Source organism: Candoia aspera, chromosome 17 (genome assembly GCF_035149785.1).
Source record: "Candoia aspera isolate rCanAsp1 chromosome 17, rCanAsp1.hap2, whole genome shotgun sequence".
Lineage (NCBI taxonomy): Eukaryota > Metazoa > Chordata > Lepidosauria > Squamata > Boidae > Candoia > Candoia aspera.
In genome coordinates, this window is record NC_086169.1 from 3,449,750 (window position 1) to 3,468,786 (window position 19,037).

At 48.6% G+C, this 19,037-nt stretch overlaps 1 protein-coding gene across 1 annotated transcript; it reads right to left on the reverse strand.

Annotated features, from left to right (window-relative positions):
* Positions 1–807: 807 nt before the first annotated feature.
* On the reverse strand, positions 808–15,719 carry ENTREP3 (endosomal transmembrane epsin interactor 3). Its single transcript, XM_063316866.1, has 12 exons — positions 15,367–15,719; positions 12,903–12,959; positions 11,290–11,466; positions 9,990–10,103; positions 9,610–9,717; positions 7,783–7,943; positions 7,063–7,162; positions 6,232–6,319; positions 5,229–5,750; positions 4,795–4,866; positions 2,437–2,684; positions 808–1,047 (listed from the first exon to the last, which is right to left on the reverse strand). The coding sequence occupies exons 1-12, from the start codon at positions 15,586–15,588 to the stop codon at positions 892–894; spliced, it is 2,025 nt and encodes a 674-aa protein (XP_063172936.1). The 5' UTR covers positions 15,589–15,719; the 3' UTR covers positions 808–891.
* Positions 15,720–19,037: the final 3,318 nt, after the last annotated feature.

The window sequence follows — 19,037 nt, forward strand, 5'->3', positions numbered from 1 at the left end:
CTTCTTTATTATGACGGCTGTATGGAACCTCCAGGTTTAGAGGCAGTCTACTGGGGAAAGAGGTTGCCCTTGAACCCTGACCCGAACCCTTTTTGGGTGCTGAGATGCCAGCCTGTGGCAATCTGGGCCCGTTTTTGAGGCGTGTCCTCTCTCCCCAGAGGGACTCCCCAGAACTCAACTGCTCCCCTCCCAGTCCCTGGTGGCCTCTCCGAGGGAAGCACCCCAAAAGGCACAGCGAAAGTGAGGTATCCATAGGAGACGGGGAAACGCAAGGAGCAGATGTGCAAGGGAACGGACACCAGGACACGGCGAGCGTACCTTGGGAGACAGGACGATGGAACAGCAGCTCGAGGCAGTGACTCCAGGATAGAACAAAAGGATTATCAGTTAGGGGTGCATCCAAACCTCTGATCAGTCTTTACCCTTGAGACAGATAAGAGACTTATCCAAGGGGCAGCCCTCTCTTTTCAATCAGCAGGACGTGCTCGAGTCACAGCTGCCACGCCTGGAGAACCGGGACCCCAGAACAGAGGTTGGTGGAGCCCTTGCAGCGCAGGCCTGCATCCTCGTCCTCTTAATGTGCCAGCAGTGAGGCGAGCCCTCGTTCGTGACCCCGCGCGAGGTCTGCGTTTTTTTTCTTGGAGATAGCCGTACGGGAGTCCCCCCCCCCACCGGACTCCCCGCTTTGGTTTAGAGTGAATCCTGAGCTAGGCAGAAGAATTTCCAAGCAGTGGTATAAGTTGACCCGCAAGGCCGTCCCTGGACATCACCACACCTTTCCTACAGTGGGAGAGGGGAGATGAGGACGCCCCGGTCCATTCCCCGGGATCTCCGTTGCGGGCTTGTCGCGCCGAATCCGCCTCCGCGGAGGGCAAGCACCGGAGCTGATCTTCAGAGATTGCTTTCCCTGACAAGTCCACTAAGGCTACAGGGTCGTCTTTGCTCCAGCCGGCGACCCGACAGCAGACGCCGCAAGGGGGAGGACGAGTTCAGGTCTCCGCAGCTCTGCAGATGGATGCCCTCGGCACGACTCCCCAGCCGTAACGCCTGGAAAACCCAAGGAGGAATGTGAAAACTGCTGTGAAAGGTAGGCCGTTCGGAGGTAGGAAAAGGGGATGCTTTGGATAGGTGATACGAGAAAAAATGATCAAGGGTCCCTGCGAGGTAGTTAGGACACGAAGTACAACCAGGAGTACTAGTTCTAACTTTATTGAAAGGTTGCATTAATAGAATCGTGCAAGTCTGAAAGGATTTCTCCCCCTTTTGGACTCAAAATTTTGCTTATTAGACTGTTGTCTAGGCTGCGCCTCTTCCTCCTGTCTCCCAAGGTCGTTCCCACGTACCATTATGCTTGAAACGCGAGAAGAACAGATCATTCCGTACTACCACTACAGGTGGTCCTTGCATAACGACCATTCGTTCAGCAACCGTTCAAAATTACAATGGCGCCGAAAGAATGGACTTACGACCTGTGCCTGAAAGTACGACCATTGTAGCACCCCTGAGGTTACCTGATCAAAATTCGGGCGGTAAAATTAGCTTAACGATAGCAAGGGGAATTGGCGGGGTTGCTGTCGCTAAGCGAAGCAGTCATGTGACATTTTGTTGAACGACCATATCGCTGAGCGACGGACATGCCGGTCCCCATTGTGGTTGTTAAGCGAGGATTACCTATAAAATGAAACAGCTCCCAGTAATGGTTGGATAACCCTGGTAATTACTTCCTATACAATGGTCTTCCTATGAAATTCTTTTCAACGGGGCAGGTAAAGATGTTAATTAGCCAGCACAATTAGTTAAGATTGAAACATTCCAGGAGTAAACTCCTTTGGTGGTGATGGTGTTTTAATTATTGTCTTTGTTATTGTTCTTTTCTTTTCTTTCTAACCGCTTTGGTTCCTTTGTTTGCAGTGGTGTTTTAATTAATCAGGACTGAAGGAAAGGAAAGGAAGGAGCAAAAAAGAGCAAAAGAAAAGACAAGCAGAGGAAGGAAGGAAGGAAGGAAGGAAGGAAGGAAGGGAGGGAGGGAGGGAGGGAGGGAGGGAGGGAAGGAAGGAAGGAAGGAAGGAAGGAAGGAAGGAAGGAAGGAAGGAAGGAAGGAAGGAAGGGCCTGTAATTTCCTTTCTTGTGACCTTCTTTGCCAGCTTCCTGCAAGCAAAGTCAATGGGGAAGCCTGCAGGAGGTTGCAAACAGCTCTCTCTTTCTTCCCACTTGCTTCTCCCCATCCCTTCCAAGCCCATTCTACAGAATTCCAAGTTTCGATTGTTTGGTCCTGGCGGGAGAGACCCAGCTCTGTCCCTGTTTCGTGAATCCACACATCCGCCACAGGCCCTGATTTGGCTCCCCTCATTCCCACTTCATTCCCGTTGCAGCGCTGTCCTTCCCACGAAGGTAACCCCCCTGAACCTTTGTACGCCCAGCAACCTCATACGGTACCTGCTTGTTACCATGAGAAGCCATTTCTGCTCCTGGCAAGGACAGGTTGCGTTTGGATCTGTGCAGGAAACGGGCCATCAGTCCGCGAGTGCCACGGCACGCCTTCAGGTCCCCCAAGGAGCGCGTGATCGTCTTTGATAGGTGATGGGGCACCTTCGGTGGGAGTTCCAGCTTGGCCTTTCCGGCTGAGTGAGCCTCTGGTGGGTCACAGAGCAATGGGTGCAAGAGGCAGGCCTCCAAACAGGGCCCTGAGAAGAGATGCCAGAGAATTTAAGTTGGGGGGGGGCGGTCAGACAGCACATTCCTAACAGTGCCATCAAAACGTATTCATTCATCCAGCCAGAATGCGTTATACCGAATCTAACCAGAATCTCGTGTCGTTCCCATTTCCTCCTATTTGTAGAGTTGGTGGCATCAGGATTCAAACACAGGGCCCTCGCCATACTAAGCATTTCCGCAGCTCTTTGGGATCAAAGAGAAACCATTCTCACAAGGGGAGAAGCAAACACGTTGATACGGGGTCCGTCAGTTAAGAAACCGAGAGATCGATTTCCCTGTAAATATAGCTCGCGTTTGCTACATAGCAGCTGCTGGGATTCTTCTTCAATGGCTGCCTTTCTTTTTGCAATAAACCTATCGGTCAAAGATTTGCTTCCTGGACTGCCTATTTGACTTCCAAATTTATCACCGCCCAGAGTCCCTCCTTGAGGGGGAGATGGGCGGCGATAAATTTGGCAAACAGATAAAATAAATAAATAAAATTCGGTCTTGCTTCCAAGCCTACTGCTCTTGAGAGAAGCTGGGCAGGACTTTTTAAATTTACTCCGACGTCTTGCCTCACTCTGTGCTGGCTTTCCACATCTTCTAGATCAGTGTTTCTTAAAAGGTGGTCCTAGGACTCCTGGGGATCTCCCAAGACCCTCTGGGGGGTCCTCAAAATCAAAATTATTTGCCAGCCTATGTTAAAAAAAATTAATACAATAACAAAATCCCATCAAACTCTCATGAGAAGTGGTAGCAGCAGCAAATGTGTCAATTCTAATTTTTAGTCAATATGAATAAATACAAAGGGACGTGGTGGCGCTGCGGGTTAAACCGCTGAGCTGTCGATCGGAAGGTCGGCGGTTCGAAACCGCGCGGCGGGGTGAGCTCCCGTTGCTCGTCCCAGCTCCTGCTCACCTAGCAGTTCGAAAACATGCAAATGTGAGTAGATCAATAGGTACTGCTTCGGCGGGCAGGTAACGGCGTTCCAAGTCGTCATGCCAGCCACATGACCACAGAGGAAGTGTCTACGGACAAACGCCGGCTCTTCGGCTTTGAAACAGAGATGAGCACCGCCCCCTAGAGTCGGACTCGACTGGACTTTACGTCAAGGGAAACCTTTACCTTTACTAATAAATACAACCCATACAAACGAAAGCTCTTTTGGGGTCCTCCATCATTTTTAAAACTGGGAAGGGTTCCTCAGAGAAAGAAAACTTAAGAAGCACTGCTCTAGATGGTAACACTGAGATTTCTAGCCGGCTTGGGATAACAGCACAGGAGACTGGCTAAAACAAGTTAATGTGTGCAAAAAGCATGCGGGCTTTGAGAAACGCTCCATGCTTAACAATGACAATTCCTGTTGAGTTGCTGAGAATTAATTTTCATAAGGGTGGAACTTCCTTGAAGCATGTAATTTTGGAATAAGTGTTTGTTGTTTTTTTAAAGCATGCTGACAACAATTAGGCATTACGATAGGAAAAGGGTGATTCGAGGGTAGGAAGACATCCTGGGTGCTTCAAATTGGATTATCACACCACCTCAGCCTTCCCTGGCAAACCACACAGGAAACATGACCAAATGAGCTAATTCTACTTTATCGTAAAGCTGCATTAACAGAATCTGGCAAGTCTGAAAGTCCAATCCTCCCCCCGTCTCCTTTACAACCCGAGAAACGAGGGAGGGTCCCTTCTGAGCCTCTTTCTCCTTCCATTATGCAGCTGCGGGCTAAGCTGCCTCTTATCTGACCATTCCCTTGGCAGCGTCTCTTTGCCCCACCTCCCAAGGTCTTTCCCACATCCCATTACATCTGAGGTCAGCCTTCCCAGGTGGACCAGACGGGAAACACGACCAGATGAGCTAATTCTACTTTATTATAAAGCTATATTGACAGAATCTTGCAAGTCTGAAAGTATAATCCCCCCCATGTCCTTCACAGCCCAAGAAACCAGGGAGGGTCCCTTCTGAGCCTCTTTCTCCAGTCATTATGCAGCTGCGGGCTCAGCCCTCTCTTATCTGACTGTTCCCTTGGCAGCGTCTCTTCGCCCCATCTCCCAAGGTCTTTCCCACACACCATTACAGCAGTACTGCCCTCACCTGTATGAGCTGAGGAATTAGATCCATCATCCCCAGACACTTTAGTGCAGAATACTTCTTGGTAATCACTTTCTGTGGGGTGGGGGGGGTGAAAACCAGAAGAGAAAGAATTAAAATCTGGGGCACACTCCATAACGGGCAGGCAGAAGGTTGGATTCGGGCTGGGAACAATCCTTAGGTGAAATGTGACCATCGCTTGGAGCCTTGGCTGCACTTCCTGCATTAAACGCAGAAAAGGGGTTGGCCATTTTCTCTTTTCTGTGGCTTCTCCAGGGCCGCAACTGGGGGGGGCAAGCGAGGCATGTGCCCTGGGTGCCACACTGGGGGGGGGGCGCCAAAATGAGCCCGGGGGGCGCCAAAATGGGCATGGAATCCATGTTTGCCCTGGGTGACACAGATCCTAGTTGTGGCCCTGGGCTTCTCCACCTACTCACCAGCATCCCCGGGCATGGCAATTCCAGGATCGCTGTGGGACCGCAGCAGGGGACAACGGACCAAGGGTGACTGGCAGGACGTTTCGCTGCTCCGGCGCTGCTGTCTAGGCCCTTTGCGTCCTGACACCGACGTCTTGGCTTTTACGCGCACTTCTGGGAAACAAGGCCCCATGCTATGGCCAAGACCTTCCAGGCGGTGGCAGCTGTGGGTGTGAGCACTACTGACCTCCAGCAGGCCCTCATATACCGTGCCCGGCGTTGAGCATGAGAAGGAGCGTTCTCCCCGCAGGCGCGCCTGGGGGACGTCCTCAAAAGGACCCTGAGGATGAAGTCCGCACTGCCCGCAGTCCATGCTTAGGCAATAATCAGCTCTGCTGCGCTGGATGGAACGGAAGAGGACGTAGTCCACCGAGCACACCGATCCGCTCGCTTCCAACAGGCACGAGTCCTCGGACGGGCTGCTGTCCCCAGGGATGTCCACAATTTCCGACATGACCAGGGAGTTACTGTCCATGGAGACCGCTGTCCAGAGACGAGACCAAAAAGAGGCACACCAATGAAAACAGGTTTGTTGAGTTCTCAGAAATCATACTAACGCTGGGTTCTGAGCTGCCCAGAGCCCGTCGCAAGCCCGGGGTCCAGTTTCAGAAGAACTGGACCAACTGGAACGTGGGATCCGTCTCGTTTGATTCTCACGGGACGCAGCCGCTTTAGACCTTTCCAACAGATGATTCCGCGTAAGGCTGCTTTCTAATGTCCCCCGGGATCATGTGGCAGCCTGGAAAGGCTGCTGGGAAGTGGATCGTAGGACTAAAATGGGACGTCCCCGTGCGGAGCGTCAATTCCCTTCTCAAAGGATGAGAATTTTTCCGACCTCCTTGTGGAGGCCATCTTCTGCGCTTCCTTTGACTTACGAGGGACTTGGAGGTGGAATGGCTCCCACAAAACAGCCTTTTCCAGCTGTGCCTAAAAACAATTGTGTGTGTGTGTGTGTTGTGTTTACCTTCACCACTAAGCACAACAGAAGGGACCTGGTTGCAGGAACACGGCCCGTGCGATGTGTCCGTAAACTGGGAGTCGAACAGTGTTACCTTCAGAGTTGAGACAGAAAGGGCCCGTAAATTTAGCTTTACAGACGATCGCGAAACTCTGTTGGATCAATACCAAGCGTCTGTCTAACCCTGTATCTAATTTCTCCTGCTGGCCCATAGGAAACTCAGGGGCCTGTTGCAGCAAAACTTCCCTGGCAGTTTCCAAGGTATATGCTGTTGTCCTTGGAGGCTCCACAGCGGCCCTAGCTAGCCGCTAGTCACAGGATCTACCTCGGTGGGTTTGTTTAACCTTCAATAACCTATTTTACCCAGTATCTTCTTTCCTTCAGTCCCCTAGTCAGATATTTCTACAAAGCCCCTAAGCACACCCAGGCAGCCAACTTGTCCCCAGTCACAGATAGACTGCATCTATCGGCGGTGCTCTCATAGAAGCCTGGTGGATAACATTACTAACCAAACGCTCCCCATCTGTGAAAGTACGCTTTTGTGGCCAAAGCCATTGATCTTCTTGAATTTAATCCTCTTTCTTGCCACAAGCCCAAAATAATGGCCGGTACATGGAAGGCCAGCCTTTGCTCAACCCATCTGAGATGATATTCAAACTAAATCCACTTGGGTTTCAACTCCCTCCCACCATCTGGGCTTTCAAAGGTGCCCCTTTTAAGAAGGAGGAGTACTTTGCACATGCTCCGTGGTGCTCTGTCCTTCCATTTATTTAAAAAAAAAAAAACACCTGCCCCACTACTTCAGTTTAATGGCAGCAAGACCACCTTCGACCATACCTGGCTGTCCCCACGGAGCCCCATAACAGCCTCGTAACTTGGAGGGAAGTCGGTGGGATATAGGGGCACAGGACTATCCATGGAACCATTGTAGGTAATGCTGAACAACAATAAAAAAAAAGGTATTTTATTTATTTACTTATCGCATTTTTCCACCGCCCATCTCGGAAACGACTCTGGGTGGTTTCCAAGCGAATGAAAACAGTAAAAATTAAATCTCAGTGAAAAAGATACATTACCAAATATAAATATACAGATATACTAAAAGCTCTGAGATGTAAAATATTATATTATCCGTTAAATCAATAGGATTTGGGGAACAGCTCAGCAAGGCCAACGCAGACCCTCCAGGTTTGTTCTCTTCTTAGCCAAGGTCGCCATGTTTTCCCAAACCTTGGCTCCTATGCCCTGAAAGATTTCTTTTTTTTAAAGACTTTTTCCGTTTTAACCTCACTGAGGATCACTTTACAGTTTTGGTTTCATGCGGACCGGGCTGATTGGAATTGTTCCAGATCCAGCGTGCATTTTGCAGCGCCAGAACACGGGTTATTTCGGCAATCGAGTTACCCCACCTTATTATTGTTTCCTTCCCCTTTGGATTGGGGTCTTGCAGCCAGCAAAACCTCCCTGGCCCTCCTACAGGGCCTTGGATATATATTTTTTTCCATCGAGCCAAAACTTCTTTATCTGCCGCGCAACCCACATTTTTGGCAGTCTCACCTTTGGGCATCCGTCTCTGAACTGCAGGTATATTCTGGGGGATAATATGGCGGTGGTGGAACCGGTGGTACAAACTCATCCAGATCCAACATGTGGTGCAAGAACGTGTCCGGCGGAGATGTACAGTCCAGGGTCACGGAGCTTGACCGGGGTGGAGAAAGCTGGAGAAAGAACAGATAAATAAATGAAACCGGGCAGGAAATGGTGAGAAAAAAAAAATCTCATTCTTCTGCACCGAGGCATCCTCAGCCCACTTTGGGTCGTAACCGTGGGCCTGGATTTAGGGCTATACTTCCTCTGAACATGGAGGTTCCATCAGTTCTTGAAACTGACTCAATTCAAATGAACCATAACCTCAAGCTTTATCCCCAGGCCTTCGGTCAGGAGTAGATGGCACACCCCTCGTGGGATGTTTTGGTTTTTTAAATGTGGGTTGCTCCACACACGCACAAACACACCCATGATTTTCACTTCTGATGAACCCATGCTCCACTTTGCCGGTGTTTTTCATTTTTGCATTTTGTGAGCCGCCCAGAATCGTATATCAGGTTGGGGCAGCCTCTAAATTGCATGACGAAATGTTGCTAGCTTTTCCTTGTAACTCCCAGGGGATGAGCAAAATGGGAAAAAGAATACAAATACAATAATAATATCAAGACAGATAGATCGATGACAAAGAATATAAATACAGAAATAATATCAGATTGAGAGAGAGAGAGAGAGGACAGATAAAAAAATATAAATATAATAATACAGATAAAGAGAGAGATAAAGAATATAAATACAATAATAAAATCAGATAGATGATAATAGATGAAAAGGTTATAAATACAATAGTAATATCAGAGAGAGAAAAAGAATATAAATATAATAATACAGATAAAGAGAGAGAGATAGGGGGAAAAGAATATAAATACAATAATAATGAAGACAGAATATAAATAATAAAACCAGGTAGAAAGATGATAATAGATAGATAAAATTATAAATACAGTAATAATATCCGAGAGAGAGAGATAGGGAAAAAGAATGTAAATACAAAAATGATAGATAGAATATAAATACAATAACAATGAAGATAGATAGATAGATAGATAGATTAAATATAAATAATAAAATCAGATAGAAAGATGATAATAGATAAAAAGAATATAAATACAATAATAATATCTGAGAGATAAAGAATATAAAAACAATAATATCGGATAGATATAGATAAAAAGAATATAAATACAATAATATCTGAGAGATAAAGAATATAAAAACAATAATATCAGATAGATATAGATAAAAAGAATATAAATACAATAATAATATCTGAGAGATAAAGAATATAAAAACAATAATATCAGATAGATAGAAAGATAGAGATTGATAGATAAAAAGAATATAAATACAATAATAATATCTGAGAGATAAAGAATATAAAAACAATAATATCAGATAGATAGAAAGATAGAGATTGATAGATAAAAAGAATATAAATACAATAATAATATCAGACAGATATCCTCCACCAGGTTATGGATGCAAAAGTCCAGTATCACAAGAGAGGCATAAAACAATATTATGCTCTGGGTTGTGTAACCTCTAGAAACTCCACACACACACAGACACACACACACACCCCAAATCACATTTTAGAAACCACAATTCCGGCTGGATTTCCAAATGCAAATCCAGACGGTCGAGGCTTTTGAGAACCCAAGACCCGCTGATATCCTTTCGCCTCGGTTCTCAGACGACCTCGAAAGTCACCGTCTTCTCGGCTGCGGTCAAAGCCTCTGGCCGTGGGTCGAAGCCCACCGGCGTTTCTCTGCCACTCACCACATGGAGGATGTCAACGGAAAAAATCTGGATGCAGCACATGATCGCCGAGACGGTGCAGACGACAATGGAGAAAATGCTTAAGCCGCAGATGCTGAAAAGCAGGTCCTGTGGAGGGGAATACAGAGTCTATCGCCTCTGTGATTTCTCTAATATTGTCCTCTCTCTAACCCAGGGTTTGTCAACCTGGGCCACTTTGAGCTGGGCGGACTGCAACTCCCAGAATCCCCCAGCCAGCAATTCTGGGAGTTGAAGTCCACCCGTCCTAAAGTGGCCCGGGCTGACAAACCCTGCTCTAATCAAATCCATCTCGGCAACTTTCCGCAGTTTCACCCGCCATCCCTCCGTGGCGAGTGGTGAAATCTTGTCCCGCGACTCACTTTGAGGACCAGGAGAATCCTAGAACAATTCGAATCCGCTTCAGCTTTATTGCCGCAGGCGGGAATCCCCGATTCTGAAGGTGAATAAATGCATTTCTTATATAGGAAACTAGTCTGCAAAGGAAACAGAGACCATTGTGAGTTTTGTAGACTTTGGCACGGCACTTTGTGACTGGTTAGACCAATGTTCCTCAAGCTTGGCAGCTTGAAGGTGGGTGGACTTCAACTCCCAGAATTCCCCAGCCTGCAGGCTGGGGAATTCTGGGAGTTGAAGTCCACCCACCTTCAAGCTGCCAAGCTTGAGAAACACAGGATTAGACCGTCTCCCTGAGAACGGATATGAGTTAATCCCCACACCTTTCATTTATTTGATTCTCCACCTCCCTCCCTTGATCTTTACTGTCCCCCCCACCTGCAAAATTTCCAGATGGGAAACCCGTAGATTTGGGATACATCAACATCTGTGGCATGGGACTGTGCTAGTTTTTCAGGGGGCGAAGGAAAAATCAAGCAATGACGTGGAATTTAAGAGAGGCAGATCATCTCTTTGAGGCGCTTCACTTTTCTACTTGAATATGGCCACTGCTGGGATACAAGCTTTTGGGATCTCTGAGTGGTAGGAGAGGTGGGGTATGGGCTTTTGTGCTCTCTGGATGGTGTCAGAGGTGGGATACGGCCTTTCGTGCTCTCTGGTGTCAGAGGTGGGATACGGCCTTTTGTGCTCTCTGGATGGTGTTAGCGGTGGGATACGGCCTTTTGTGCTCTCTGGATGGTGTCAGAAGTGGGATACGGCCTTTCGTGCTCTCTGGATGGTGTCAGAAGTGGGATATGGCCTTTTGTGCTCTCTGGATGGTGTTAGCGGTGGGATACGGCCTTTTGTGCTCTCTGGATGGTGTCAGAAGTGGGATACGGCCTTTCGTGCTCTCTGGATGGTGTCAGAAGTGGGATATGGCCTTTTGTGCTCTCTGGATGGTGTTAGCGGTGGGATACGGCCTTTCGTGCTCTCTGGATGGTGTTAGCAGTGGGATATGGCCTTTTGTGCTCTCTGGATGGTGTTAGCGGTGGGATACGGCCTTTTGTGCTCTCTGGATGGTGTCAGAAGTGGGATACGGCCTTTCGTGCTCTCTGGATGGTGTCAGAAGTGGGATATGGCCTTTTTTGCTCTCTGGATAGTGCCAAGACAACAGGCTGGGAAAGGAGGAGTAAACTCTTCTTCCCTTCCCCCTGCCCCCAAACCTCGCTCCTGCGAACATGATTCCTCCCCACCCTCCCCCCATAACCAACCAGCTGCTCCCCCCACCTGGGCTTTCAGGCTCCGTCGCCATCCCAGCTCCTTGGGGATGGAGGATCCGTCTCGCTGTCTTACCCGCTCGCAGGCCTCCAAGGATTTCACCTGCTGGGCGTGTTGGCAGGAGAGGATGGAGCCCGCTAGGGTGAGCATCACCCCCAAGACAGACAGCAGGGTGAAGAAGGTGATCTGCAGGGAAGTGGGGAGAGCGGACGGTTCAGGGGCGTGCAAGGCTGCCAAAAATGCTCAGAGTGGCTGGGAAAAAGTCCTAGATCAGTGTTTCTCAAGCTTGGCAGCTTGAAGCTGGGTGGACTTCAACTCCCAGCAACTCTGGCTGGGGAATTCTGGGAGTTGAAGTCCACCCACCTTCAAGCTGCCAAGCTTGAGAAACACAGTCCTAGATTATGTCCATCTGCCTTGAAAAATTCAAGTCTTTACTGAGCCTCAGCGATCAAATTATACCGAAGGGTTTCCTCCATTCCTCTCTGAGGACTAGAAACTTGCCCTGTGAGGAAAAAAGCCAGAAAGCAGCATCAGCGCCTTTTTATTTAGAGCAGGCGCTTAATGACGCCCACCATAGCGGACAGCTTCCTATTTCTTCCATCAAGGCACCCCTGGCCTAGCCAAGGGATCGGTTCTATTGGGGAAGATAGGCTGCTCCTGCCCATGGAGGTTCCATTGGGAACGCTCGAGGCCAGCGTCACCGCTCGTTTCAAAGCGGCACAGAGAGACGAGACTGCATTGGGACTGATTTTGCTCTGGAGAGCAGCTTTTTTCGTAGATGCTTCCCCCCCCCCGCCCCATTTGGTTAGATACCAACGTTTTGGAAACCAGCTGAAAAAAGTGGATATTGCACGCCTTTCTGCATGCAGAAAATTCTGTCGACAATAGGAAGAACTTCGCTTTCGTTTCCTATCTGAGTAAAGCCTTTTCCTGCCAGATATTTTGAGCAGAGGAACATTTAATATACTAATTTATGCCCCCCCTTACCATGTTAGCTAACCTAAATAAATAATTCCACTTCAGAACAAATGAGCACGCATACACACATACATAGATATAAATATAGTCCTTGCTTAGTGACCACAATTGGGACCAGCAACTTGGCCGTTAAGTGAAGCAGTCACTAAATGAAACCGCGACTGTGCTTACGGTCTGACCAGCTTTCCTCCGCATTACAGACCTGCAAAGGTCATAAATGCGAGGACCGGTTGCAAAGTTACTTTTCCATCACCGTCGTAACTACGAACGTTCTTTAAACAAGGCAGTGGCTAAACGAGGACTGATGATTATACGACTCGTTTTTGTGTAAGAAATGCAGGCTGCTGCATAGTCCCGTTCCCCCCACCTTCTTTCTCTTTGCCTTTTAAAAAATGGTATTTTCCACCACTGTGGGAAAAGAGAGAGACAGCTCAGGGGCTGTCCAGTCTTGCCTGCTCTGAGATGGGCTTTTTCCTGGAGCAAAGGAGAGAGGAACGAGACAGCCCTGGGCAAACTGTGAAAATCTCCCGTTTGCACAAGAAATGCAAACAGGGGAAGGTCGCCTGGCCCGGGATCAAACAGCCGCAATGGGACGGACGTGCTCTCGGGTGCTTTTCTGCTTGCAAACGAAGCTCCCCACTTACCACAGGGGTGAAAGGGCGTCTCCATGAAACGATGCCGACCACGCCAGAGAATGCCAGCTAGAAACAGAGAAAACAGGGAGAAATGAGAAACTGGCACAGCCCAACAGTGACACAAAAGAACCCAAACTTGTGCACGGAGTCCTTTGCCCCCAACTGTTTTTGCAAAGTTGGGAAGGAGGAGGAGAAAAAGCAAAGCTTCAATGTGCTACGAAGCAACAACTCCTTCTTCTTAACCACTGATGATCCTCAAAGTCCATCCTTCCATCAACTCTCCTGAAAGACGGGGTTGTCCCTCTAGCCGAGGCCCGAGCATGCTTTTTTCCTCTGCCCTCCTCGGCGCTTCTTCCTTGCATTTTCAATCCGAAGCCCGAGAGAGCAGAGATTGTCTCTTCCTCATCTCTGTTAGGCAACTGGGAAAGACTTTGGGCTCAGAGTTCTTCAGGCCAGCCAAGAATTAGATGAACAATTATTAATGAAATGAAACGAGCACAGTTAGTTGAATCTTCCCCACTCCACCATCCTGGTTCACACAACAGAGGATCAAAGAGAGCATAACAGCCAACAGCTTTTCCCTCTTGACTTTCGCCTTATTTCAGTTACAACTAATTGCCCCTAAAGCACTTCCCTGATTCCTGTTTTTTTCTTTAGACAATTCTCTAATTTCCTTGGGTGCGGCCCCTAACCTGCATTTTGGGTTCCACATTTCAGTAAATGAAGGAGACACTGTATGAAGGTCGCGTACAACAGCAGCCTTGAACCTGTGTCTAGCTTGCATCCTGTTGCCTCTCATAGTTTTCAGGAGCCTGGGATGCTGTTTTCGTATTCCTGGCCACCTGACCTCAACATCAGCCCCACTAGGGAGACCAGACCAGGAACTCAACTCCCCAGGAAGGCTAAAATGACTTTTATTGCGATTGGCTCTAATAACCAAATCCTGCAAGTCTGATGGTGCTGTTCCCCGCCCCCCACTATACTCCTGTGAATTAGGAAGGTGTCCTGATCCACCTCCCAATGTTATCTGCTTGCTCTGGACTTAAAAAGCGCTTCAACCCCGAGGTAACAGCTCCATCAAGGTCATCTTCCCGACTCTCTACAAGAATAACCATCTCTGTTGCTGCCAAGCAACATCCTGGCAAGGGCCTGTAATGCGACCTGCTGTGCCACCCTGAAAATCGAGATCCCTTCCTGCCGGGGCATGCGACTCCCCGCTAGGCGGGGCTGCCGGATCCAACCACCTTCACAATTCCCATTTGGGAAGCCCGTGGTTAGGAATGCGTGGGGACCAGTTCCCCCCAACGGCACTGCACCTTGCAAACTTCTCTGCCGAGAAGCTAATAAACGAAAGGCCGGGCGTTGTCAGGGACTCTTCCCCTTTTAATGGAACGCTTAAGCCCTGAATTATTTATTATTGTGTCTTGATGCAAGCTGGAAACGCCGTTAATGCAAATGGCTTTGAACTCAGGCAGCACAGCACACCAGCCTCTTTCTGAAAACAGAGAGAGAGCCGAGCGCTCTTTTCGTTTCCAGAAACTGCTAAGAGTTTTGGCTTTCGATCTTTCAAGAAACTCACTCCCAGGAGCTCAGACAACACAACTGGACATGGGTGCAATATTAACATGGAGAGATTTGTAGCTGCGGTTCACCTGCATTGGGAATAACGTTTTGGCAGTCTTTGTTTTATTTTATTATTTTTCACCTAGTCTATCTTTGAGCAAATTCCAGTTGGGCTAAAATAAAGCAAATCGAATAAAAACAAGGAGAAATCCTTTTCCATCTTTAAATAAATCACTCCAGTCCATGTAAGGCCATGAAAGATGATTGGTTTGCAAACTGTGATATTCTCAGCTTTATTGGTATTTTCCATTTTTTCCTGATCTGATGTTGGAAGGGCAGTTTTAATGTTTGGGGCCTTGAACAGACAATTCCTAGCTGGGTTCACTCATGGGGCCAATCCATGGTTTATTTAATGCATTGATGGATAAGCCACCATTAATGCATTGATGGATAAGCCACCATTAATGCATTGATGGATAAGCCACCATTGTCTAGATTCCCCCAACACACCATCCCATAAACCCTGGTTTAGAAATCGCAAAGGCTACATTTACGCAATGTGTTAAAACTCAAGCCACATCGTTGCATTTGGGGTTAGTCCAACATGTCAATCAAACAAAGCTGGTTAAATAAATAGTTATCTGTTTAACTGCCCTGTTATACATTGCTGGGATATTCAGCATTTATGACTGGATTTTATACTTCTTTAAATCCAGTTTAAAGTTTGGGCCCATGACCCACAGCCCCTTGGAATTCTGGAAAACAGCGGCTTTTAAAAATCTTTGGGGATCCTTTGAAATATTTCAGAAGGTTGTCGGGGGGGTTGGAAAAAATCTTTGTTGCAGCAATGGGGATTTTGCCCATCTTTCACACACGCCCCCTCCAAACCAGGCTTTTAGAAGACACTCACCGGAAAGCCGGCCCAGATAGGACAAGAGTTCCCGATGGGGTGTTGAGAAGGGATGGAAGTGGTCACCAGCAAACTCAGCGTCACAATGAGGACCCCCAGGATCATCTGGATGAAGCCCAAGAGGAGGATAATTTGCAGCCAAGCCCGCTGGACACGCAAGTGGGTAAAACTATGCGACGTTCGGCCCGTCAGGGAGTAGGTGGAATTGCTGCGAGAGGGCATGTTGACCCCCCAGGAGAGGGAACATGAAAATGGGCCAAGAAACAGCCAAAACAATAAAAAAAAAATCCAGTACCAATCCCTGGATATCAGCTTCCAACCATTATAAGAGACAGTCCATCTTTTGAAGATGAGAACAGCAGTTCACCCCCCTCTCTCCCAATTAAAGGAAGTTTTTTGGGGGGGGTCCTTTTTTTTTTAAAGAAAAAAAAGGAAAAAGAATCCCATTCTTTCGGCTGCCCCAGATGGAACCCCCATATTGCAGAGAAGGAAAAAAAAAGCGGTGTTTTAGCTGGGACGAGGGCTCATCTTTTGCTAGGGCGCTGGTCCAGAAATCCAGGGAAAGAGTGCCTCTGGGCACGTGCAGAGAACCAGGCCAAGCTCAGGGGTCCTGGATGAGAAGGCGAGGAAGGAGAAATTAAGCGCCAGCCACTTTTTATGACCTAGAAGACAGGGCAGGCAGATAAGCTGGGGGATCCTGCAGCAAACGGAGAAAAATACCATTTCCGGAGTGGGGTCATCCTGAAAAACAGATCAAAAAATGCCCAGGTCCAAAATAGAAAAGGCTTCCTTCCTAGCTCTCCCCAAATGAAATAAATTGTGATAAATATATCCCCAGAAATCATCATCATAAAAAAAGAACTTTACAGGGCCTTGAAAAGGCACAGTTTTCTAGCTCAGTGGTGGCAAGCCTGCATTTGTGCCAGCTTGCCCGGGATGCAGGCCCCCAGGCCGCGAAGGGATGCTGAAATCGAGCAGTGAAGTTTTCCGCCTTTCACCTTCCCTTTCCAAGCCCTGGAGTCAGAGCATGGGCTGAAGTTGGTGCTGGCCGAGAAAGCAGGAAGAAGGGCAGAGCCCTGTTTGGCCACCCCTGCGGATTCAAACTCGGAAGCCAACCGCAAAGAAAATGATGGCGTTGCAGGCGGACTCGGCTGTTTGAAAAGCATCTTTCTCTGCACCAAGCCCTCCTCCTTCTCCTCCTCTCTTCCTTCCAACTCCATCTCCTTCTTCCCTCCCTCCCTCCTTCCTTCCTTCTCCCATCCATCATCTCCTTCCTTCCTTCCTTCCTTCCTTCCTTCCTTTCCTTCCTTCCATTCTCCAATCCATCTCTCCTTCCTTCCCTCCTTCCCTCCATTCATCCCTCCGTCTCTCCTTCTCCCATCCATCCATCCATCCCTCCTTCCTCCCTTCCCTCCCTCCCTCCCTCCCTCCCTCCCTCCTCCAGTCTCCTTTGCAGCTTCCCCACAAGCTCTCAACAGCTGGCAAACATGTTTCTGCAGTCACTGGTCCACCCAGAATGTGGGGGGGGCTGGTGTTTGGGGGTGGATAGGGACGGAAGACAGGTGTGGCAGGAAACACTCAGCTGCTGCGAGCAAGCTTGCAAATCCCCGCTTTGGGCCATCACCCAGAAAAAGTTTGTGGTGCGGATTTTGCCCAGCCGCTATTCAATCTCCCAGTGCTAGCGGGGGGAGGTCTCCCCTCACTCCCCAAACGTCGGGATGCTTGCAGAGGGATGGAGGGGGCAGACATCCGTGGGGGAGAGCTCTGGAATCTGGACATCCCAGAACTCAGTCCGTGTTGGAGACCCAGAACCCAATCCCTCCAGGGGACCCACGAAGGAAATCGAAGAAAGGCCCAATTTGGCTCGGGGTTATCGACTGCCATGGCTCCGTCCTAGAAACTTGGATTCAGCCAGCCCAACCCTGAAATCACTCCCTTTGCTGCAAAGCCTGGGTACAGAGATCTTTTTCCCCCAAAGGAGAGATCCCAGGCTCCCCCCACCGGCCCTATTTCTGGCTTGCTCCCTGAAAGATTGATCTCCCCCCCAGCCCTCCCCTCTCTCCCCATTTTTCTCTGGCCCTAAAGAGGAGTTAAAATCGGCTGCAGCCTTACCCAGGATAGGAGGAGCCTCTTTGCTCAGCTGCAGGACCGCTCCAAGCCAGGGATGCTCTAGGCCCCGCCTCCCTCTGCCAGGCGCCCGCATCCTTCTCTGGTGGGTGTGCTTGGGCTGGTCCTGATGCTGCAGGGAGGGGAGGAACACACACACACACACAACACACACACACCCTGCCCGGCTGCATCTTGGGAGTAGTAGTTCTCCAGGCAAAATTCTCATACTGACCCCGGTTTCACAAAGCTGGGCAGAACTGGGGTGAGATATAAGCAGAGGAGAATTCTTCTTCTGAAGGACTCACCTTGGATGGCGGGGGGGCGGGTTGGATCCAATCTCGGGGGAGAGCAGCCCATTTTTAGGAAGAAATCTATTTTAATTGCCTTTTTCCCCCTCAACGTGATTCTCCAAACTGGGCTTAGCTAAGGTGTTATCCGAGGAGCAGGAAGCTAGGAGGTTTAATTGGAGCCCGAGGCGGATTCATCCTGGAATAAATCAGCGGGAGGGGCAAATGTCTCTGAACCGGCGAAGAGCAAAATAACAACAAAGGCAGCCAAAGTCCTGTTTAGCTCAGCTACTTGATTTTAAACTCCCAGCAAATTTTCTTTTTGGCGGTGGGTCCCTGCGCTTTTTCGCCTCCTTCAGTTCGCTTTGCAATCTCGCCACCTCCTTGTTGGGTGTTCAAATTCTGTTTTGCAACGAGAACCTTTAAAAAAAAAAACACATCTCCAACTGATTCACACCTCTGGAGCCCCTTGGCCTGCGCATCTGAAAAAGGGGCTACACAGCCAACTTCTGCAGCTGTGTAAGCGAGACCTTGGCAGGGATCTGGGCAGCTACTGCAATCCTCCCTGGGCAGAGGCAGTATATCTGCAAAAATATCCAGAGAGGATGGGGGCCTATTAGCACTCTCCTTGTAAGCTTGGAAACAAAATGTTTTGAACAGATGCTTCAGTCCTTCAGGAGCCAAACCAGAGGAGAACCCAGCTGGGAAGATGATCCCCGCGGGGCCTCCTAGCTAATGGAATGGGATCCGATGCCAAATTTTTCATCTTTTCCGCACCATAGCTAAATCCAGCTGATGGAAATTTCAGACATGCCCAGCAAAGCCACCTTCTTCTCATGCCCATCTCTGGCACTTTAGGGCAATATTTCTTCAAGCGTAGTCTAAGGACCCCCAAGGGTCCCTCAAGACCTCCGAGGTCTGTGAAATCAACAGATTTGCCAGCTGTGGGAGTTATTTGCAAACATTTTAAAACCATGCCCCTCTTCTCTTGATTCTTTTTGATTCGTTAAAAAGATCGAGGGTTTTTCCACGCAACAGGTGCTATTGAACATCGAGTGGGTTCCATACTGTCATTTTTAGTTTGGCTCGATAAACACATATCCTACAAATGCGTCAATTTTCATTTTTCATACGGTAAATAACAAGAAATATAACCCATACAAACAAAAGCTCCATGTGTTTTGAAAATGGGAAGGGGTCCTTAGAGCAAAAAGTTTAAGAAACGCTGCCTTGGGGAAACCGACGGGGTAAGGGTAACAAAACACAGCAAGGCCA